General features: G+C 39.1%; 3 protein-coding genes across 3 annotated transcripts; 2 read left to right on the plus strand and 1 right to left on the minus strand.

Moving 5' to 3' along the window:
• The first annotated feature begins 12 nt into the window (after positions 1-12).
• On the plus strand, positions 13-951 carry LOC129579713 (uncharacterized protein DDB_G0271670-like). The gene is made up of 2 exons (XM_055469879.1): positions 13-691; positions 768-951. The coding sequence occupies exons 1-2, from the start codon at positions 41-43 to the stop codon at positions 852-854; spliced, it is 738 nt and encodes a 245-aa protein (XP_055325854.1). The 5' UTR covers positions 13-40; the 3' UTR covers positions 855-951.
• Positions 952-1068: 117 nt separating this feature from the next.
• On the plus strand, positions 1069-4457 carry LOC129579714 (exocyst complex component 1-like). The gene is made up of 3 exons (XM_055469880.1): positions 1069-3003; positions 3092-3242; positions 3347-4457. The coding sequence occupies exons 1-3, from the start codon at positions 1329-1331 to the stop codon at positions 4203-4205; spliced, it is 2685 nt and encodes an 894-aa protein (XP_055325855.1). The 5' UTR covers positions 1069-1328; the 3' UTR covers positions 4206-4457.
• A 225-nt stretch (positions 4458-4682) lies between these two features.
• On the minus strand, positions 4683-6767 carry LOC129579715 (NEDD4-binding protein 2-like). Its single transcript, XM_055469881.1, has 4 exons — positions 5817-6767; positions 5373-5747; positions 5151-5305; positions 4683-5054 (listed from the first exon to the last, which is right to left on the minus strand). The coding sequence occupies exons 1-4, from the start codon at positions 6489-6491 to the stop codon at positions 4973-4975; spliced, it is 1287 nt and encodes a 428-aa protein (XP_055325856.1). The 5' UTR covers positions 6492-6767; the 3' UTR covers positions 4683-4972.
• Between the last annotated feature and the right edge of the window lie 6 nt (positions 6768-6773).

Raw genomic sequence — 6773 nt, forward strand, 5'->3', positions numbered from 1 at the left:
AAGATTTCTTTTCAGTGGTTGTTATTTAATTACTTAAAAAATGGGCAGATCACGATCTCGTTCGTTATCTCGGAAAAAGTCGTCACGTCGCCGTTCATCATCTCGTTCAAAACATCCTGGGAAAAAAAGCCGGCATCATACACCCGAAAGAAAATCATCAAAATATCGGCATCGATCAGATAGTTCGTCCAACTCATCGACAAACCGCTACAAATCATCATCGAAATACAAAAGTAAACGACAAAAGAAGCGTGACTCACGATCTCCATCGTCGCATAGGAGCCGGCACAGACGGAGACGAACGAAATCTTCGGATTCATCAAGCCGTAGTAGCAGTTCAAGCAGCTCAAGTAGTAGCTCCACGAAACATACACACCGATCCTCATCGTCATCAGATAAACTGCATCGAAACAAACCATCCTCATCGTATGTCGACAGAATTCGTGCGATGCGTACGCCAACACCACCACCAGCAGCGAAGCTGAACTTTGATGCAGGCATGGAATTTTTGGACAAACGACAAGTTTCAGATGCTCTCGAGGAAATCAATGCCAATGATTTCCAACCGAAGACATTCAACTCGTCGGCAAACAACAAGAATGAAAAGTCAGACGCAGACATAATTAAGTTGAAGGGCGAGATCAAAGGCGCCAAAACTGATACAAATGACGATCCGCTGTTTCATCAAAAGGTAAACATGAATACATGTGAAGATTCAGCCTTATAAATTGAACACTAATGAGATAATCTCTTAATCGCTTTTGTAGCTCTTTCGCGACGATGACGAACGTATGAAGGAATGGGTTCACCGATTTTACACCTATCGACAGAAAATGTTTGGTGCAAATAACTGAGATTTAGATTAAGGAGGAGTTGAAATTTTACAAATTATAATATAAATTGTGTCATGACCAAGAAATTGTATGAATAAAAACAAACATTTGATTAAGAAGAGAATTCGCTTCAATTCAATTTTAATGAATGCATTTCAAAAATTCACCACATTCTCCTTTATCACTGCTCGGTTTGACAGCTGTCAAACGCTCAAAATGACACAAACATCGGAATTGTGTGTGATTTATTTGCATAATAAACGCCAACGAGATTGTTTTACTCCAAAAATTAGACGGCATAGCAAAATTGTTGTGGTTTTTCACATAATTTAGTTGCTTTCAAAGCATATCCCCGTTTAAATGGCAGTGAAAAACGTTTATTCTGTTTAAATATAAGTGAGTTCACTTGTTGATAAATATAGTGTAGATCCGCCCATAATAAGCAATCACAAAAAAGGTCACAAGTGATTGGCACAAGAACAGAAAATACATACAATGGCTGGAATCAAGTATTTACTGCAAAAAGAGGTGTTTGATGCGACCAATGAGCGAATTTTATCGGTTTGCAATGTTCAAAAATGGCACAAAAAGAAGCGAAACTCATATTTGTGTATTGTGCTAGAGGCGCGTTCAATTCCAACGCTTGTTCAAGTGAAGCAAAATGATAAGGGAGTCTATCGGAAGAAACGAATGTGGCAATTGAGCGAAATCAAAACGGTTGACGGGAAAAATGATTCAACCACTGAGCCAATCAACGAATTCGATTTGATTTGCGAGAAGAATTATAAATGGTTTGCGGCAAATTTGCATGAGCGCCAGAATTTCATAACCGTATTGTATCGCCAAATCCATAAGTATATCAGAGTGCCTGAAAATCGTGCAATTTTCGTGAATATTCCGCTAACATGGCTACAAGAACAATCGCCCGAGAAAGTGCAACAAACTGACAATTTGACGAATGGAGACACGCTTGATGACGGCGAAGTGAGCGATGAATTTGAAGATTTTCAAGCGCTCACAGAAAAGGAAGAGGTTGAGTTAAATAAATTGATTGCCAATTCCAATTTAGCCATTACCAATGCTGAGCAATTCATGGAAGACCTGAGTAAAAATCTGCAAGATTTAGACGGCGCAAATGTTCAAAGTGTGCTGGCTTCGGAGAAACAAGTAAATGCCCTGATGGAACAAATCGAAGCCGCCATCGATGAGGCAAATCGAGTCGAAGCGCGGTTTGATGAATACGATGAAATTTTGTGCCATGTGCGGGACACAATGGAAAAAATGGGCGAGAAAAATACGATGATTGAAGTGGCAAACAATAATAACATCAAACTCTTGAATGAACTAGAGAAATTGGTAACACAATTGGATCTGCCGTACGGACATCAAGTCGCGCTGACCGATACCGACTTAACAACACCACAAGGTTTGGCGGCTGCAATTGGCGCAGGGAAAGCACTACAAACAGCAATGAATTGTGACATCGACTCGGCACTTTTGCGATTGACAGCCGTTCAAGATCAACGTAAGCGTTTCGATAAATGGAAAGCCAAATTTTCGCAGACAATTACTCGTCATTTGAATAACATGTTTATTCATTTGGCCAATGATTTGGGTGAATTGAATGTGATTGCATCGTCGGTCAGCGCTGAATTGGTTCTAATGAAACACGGTGCCGTACATAAGGAACTCAGTGCCTACAGTGAACTTATGCATTGGCTCAAATCGATGGACCGAAAAGCGTATGATGGCCTAGCCAAGGTGTACACAAGTGCGATGAGCAAAGTGTATGAACGTGAGCTGAAAAACTTTTTTGATTTAGCCAAATCTTCCATATCACCACAACTGCTCAACGACAGCGAAATGAATACATCGATTTCAAGCAAATTCAAAAGTCCACAATCGAAACAAATATCACAACCGTACGGAATACTCGGTATTAGCAAAGAACAATGGTCAAATGGATTGGATGCGAGTGAATGGCAACGCTTCGAAACAATTATGGAGAAAGTGCTAACGGAATTGGAGCCGGTGGCTTTGAGTGAACAACACTTTTGCATTCAATTCTTTCAACTGGACGTTTTGAGCCCAACAACAAGGAACACTCAAACAACATTGGATGGAGTTATGAGCACTAGCATCGGTCCAATCGATGGAAACGATAAAGAAGGTAATGAGGCACATTTCGAATGAACCAAAAAATGAATAGTTTGATTGGGCAAGGAACATGTAATGAACGGATTGTCTTTTTTTTCTAGCTGTCGCTGCTACTATTGGACTGATTGCACCCCAGAAGAAAGTCGATCGACAAATTAACGAAGATGTTCGCCGAATGATGACTTCACTTTTCAATATTTTGGAATCAGAGCTGAATAGCTTTATCAATAGCTTTGAGAAATTGGATAGTTTGTGAGTGTTTTTTTTCTTTTTGTTTTTAGCCTTCAATTTTCAACAAATTTGTATACAAAATTGCAATGATCTATCTCTCTCTCTCTTCCTCTGTTTTCTTTCAGTTATTCCATGTATGTTTTAGTGCGTTTAACGCAGCACGTTATGTCCGCTCAGGATGCACACTCATTTCTGAGTATGACATTTGCATCGGCACTGGTGCAGGTGAAGCGAAACTTTGACAAATTCATGCATATACAGTTGCAGTCAATTATCGAGTCAAAGGTTCCACGTCGCTCGAAATGTGGTCTTTTGCCATATGTCGAGAACTTTGAGGAATTTTCCAATACAGCCGAATGTATCTTTCGTAAAACTGAGCGTCGCACCGACTTAGACAAATGGTACGTTCAATTGGTCAATGCAATTTTCGAACACATTCCACTTCATGCGAGTGAACACCCAAAAACACCCGATCAAGTGGTTCGAATGGAGAACTATCATCATATGCATTCATTGTTGGCTCATCTAAAAGTACCCGTTCTCGATGAACAGAAGAAAGTGGCTAAAACGAAGTATAACGAAGCTTTGCGTGCTTATGTAACGAAATACTTTGGACGGCCACTGGAGAAGTTGAATCTGTTTTTCGATGGTGTGCAACAGAAAGTGGGCCAAGGTGTTAAAGAGACTGAAATTAGCTATCAGATGGCATACTCAAAGCAAGAGCTGCGCAAAGTAATCAGCTTATATCCGGCACGTGAAGTGAAGAAAGGACTTGAGAGTCTCTACAAAAAAGTGGAAAAACATTTGTGCGAAGAGGAAAATCTATTGCAAGTCGTTTGGCGAGCGATGCAAGAGGAATTCATCGTGCAATACAAATATTTGGAAGAACAAATTCAACGTTGTTACGCCGGTTCGATGATTACACTCGATTTTACCATCGATGACATTCTGCATTTCTTCTCGGAAATCGCTCAATCGCATTAATTTCTGTTGCATATAATTACTTCATATCTTATTCGAATATTACTCGATATCGCAGAATTAATAATTGCTTGCTTTTAAAAATGCTGTCAAAAATTTAATTGTTTAATATTAGAATGGAAAATCGAGTCACGAAAACATTACGATGGTTTCAGTGTGTCCAAATCAAACTATTTACATGTGCTTATGTCAGCCTGTTCTATATTTATTAGCGTTCTCTTTAATAAAAATAACGATTAATTAAATGTTAATGTATGAACAGTGTTTTTGTCATGTTGGCCAATATATCACTTTGAAATGTTTTTCAAAAATTTGATCTTGAACCGTTGAACGGTCACAGGGATGAATGGTTGCTTGATTTTTGATTATTTTTCTAAAACGTACGAAAAGTATATTCCAATGTATCTCCAATTTACATGTTCCATAGTTTGTTGCTTTTAATGTATTATTTCTGATGCATAAGGATAAGTAAGCATACCGTTTTTACTTCAAAATACTTTTTATTCGTTCAATTGGTACAAAAGAATCTGTACAAATTTCGTGTCTTAATGTTAAAAGTGACGGTAGTGTCAACTTATGGTTGTTTATTTGTGTCCGGCGGTAACTTAAAATAAAATAAAGATTAGGTCATATGTCTTGGTCATGTATGTATGTATGATGTAGCTTGATGCCAATTTGCTTAATTTCGAATGGATAGAAACAAAAGTTGTATAGAAAAAATGAATAATGAAATGGTATGTAGAATAAAAATCGAAATTGAACTTTGTCGTTTAGTTGTTGTTTACACTGTCAGTGAACAAAGAAATGTATTGCAGCTTGACTTTAAGCAAACCGGGATTGACTTCGGCCCATCTATAAATAAAAGCAATGATTGTGGTGTGTATTGATGTCATTCTAAATGATTCGCAAGGTCAATGGCCAATGCCATTTCTGTCAATATCAACTTACGATAATTTTCGTTCCTTCAGACGACACTTGACCCGATGCTTGATTGTTGAGAACCCACCGGCGCTGTGTAAACCTCTTCCCGTTATGATGAATACGTATTTGAAACCACGTTTTGCATCTTTGAGCTCGTTGATGTGTCGATCAATGTAAATATCCTGTGGGAGAAAATGATATTTTGATTATTAATCTAAACAAATTTTCTATTAATTTAAATTAGAATACCAAGCATTCGATCGCTTCGTCCGCATGTAGATAATGCAAATCAAGCATATTTGGATCCTGTTGCGTGTAGGAATGTACTTCGACAATGGCATTTGCCGCTTTGTGATTGTACATATCGATTTTTGTGTTGTGCAAATTGGCCACCGTTGTATAATAATACGCAACTCCTGTTTGTTTGCGTTGGAATGCTTCTCGTGCCTTATTGTAACACTCAGCTTTCAGGTGAGAATGATGCATAGCCATGTTACGATTTTCCTCAAAATCGCGTAGAGCCGCCCGTTTGGCATCTTCCACATCTAGCTTGTTCAGCGTAGCAGCAACACCTTGGATCTTGTGCTTGTTAGGCTTTGAATGGGTTGGTTGCGTTGGTTGCACCTGAAAAAATAATGAGAAAATAGAATTTCCTTAGAACATTATTTAATCTCATAATAAATCAATTCATACCGTTTGCGCTTCAACGCGGACTTGTGTTGCCAGCTCTTGTCCTTTGGCTCGTATTTGCTCATCTATTTCTGACTTTAAGCTCTCTTTGAAGAATTCCACCGTCTTTGCAAACTGATTCCCATACGCGGTGAACACTTCAATTAGCTGCTCTCGGTCGACGTTAGGGAAAATTTCGTATAGCTTTGCTTTCGTGAGTTTCATTGCCAAGTCTTCGCGCGTCGTTTGTTTCCATTCATTTGCATTGCAATTGTATGCTTTCCAAGCGTATTCCATGTCAGCGATATTTTGAACATTCGAATTGGCCTGTGCAACTTCAAACAGATTTTGAGTTTGTGGCTGCTTCACTTGCAGTTCTTTGGCAAATTCTTCGTCGTCTTTGATTGACTGCTGCTTTTGCTCCTCGATTTGATGGTAAAGTGATTCAATAAAAGTTGCGTACAACTGTTGCCCGAGTGATTTTGACATAAACACTTTTGTTTTGATATCTTTCAAATTTTCACTTTGGAACGTGTTAGAACCGAATTGATTGTCCAATTGACAAACAAGCTCTATGCCTAGGTCGATTTCAATCATGTCATCATCTTCATTAATGTTATCGTCATCGTGCGGGCTCGAGCTGACGGATGCTTTAGCTGTCGATTGATTCGATGTAGTAGCAGTTGAGGTTGTCGCCATTGATGTGGATGGCGCACCGCGTCGGGAATCACGTATTTTTCGCGCATGGTCGGAATAATGGTTGTCGGAAATGACAAACTGTTGTTCAATATGTTTGAGCACATCATTTTCATTGGGTGCATGGTTTTGCTTTTGTCGTCGTTGATTTCGTCCCAATTGTGACGGCTGCTGTGCACGGCTATCTTTGAGCCATTCGACCGGGATGGCTTCAACTGCTTGCGAAAACTCAGCACTTAATGGCTCATCGCAGTCGCATGTAAAATTATCGCGGTCAATTTCTTC

The sequence above is a fragment of the Sitodiplosis mosellana genome, unplaced genomic scaffold, assembly GCF_009176505.1.
Source record: "Sitodiplosis mosellana isolate CC-2019 unplaced genomic scaffold, AAFC_SMos_1.0 Smas_scaffold_6448, whole genome shotgun sequence".
NCBI classification, from domain to species: Eukaryota; Metazoa; Arthropoda; class Insecta; order Diptera; family Cecidomyiidae; genus Sitodiplosis; species Sitodiplosis mosellana.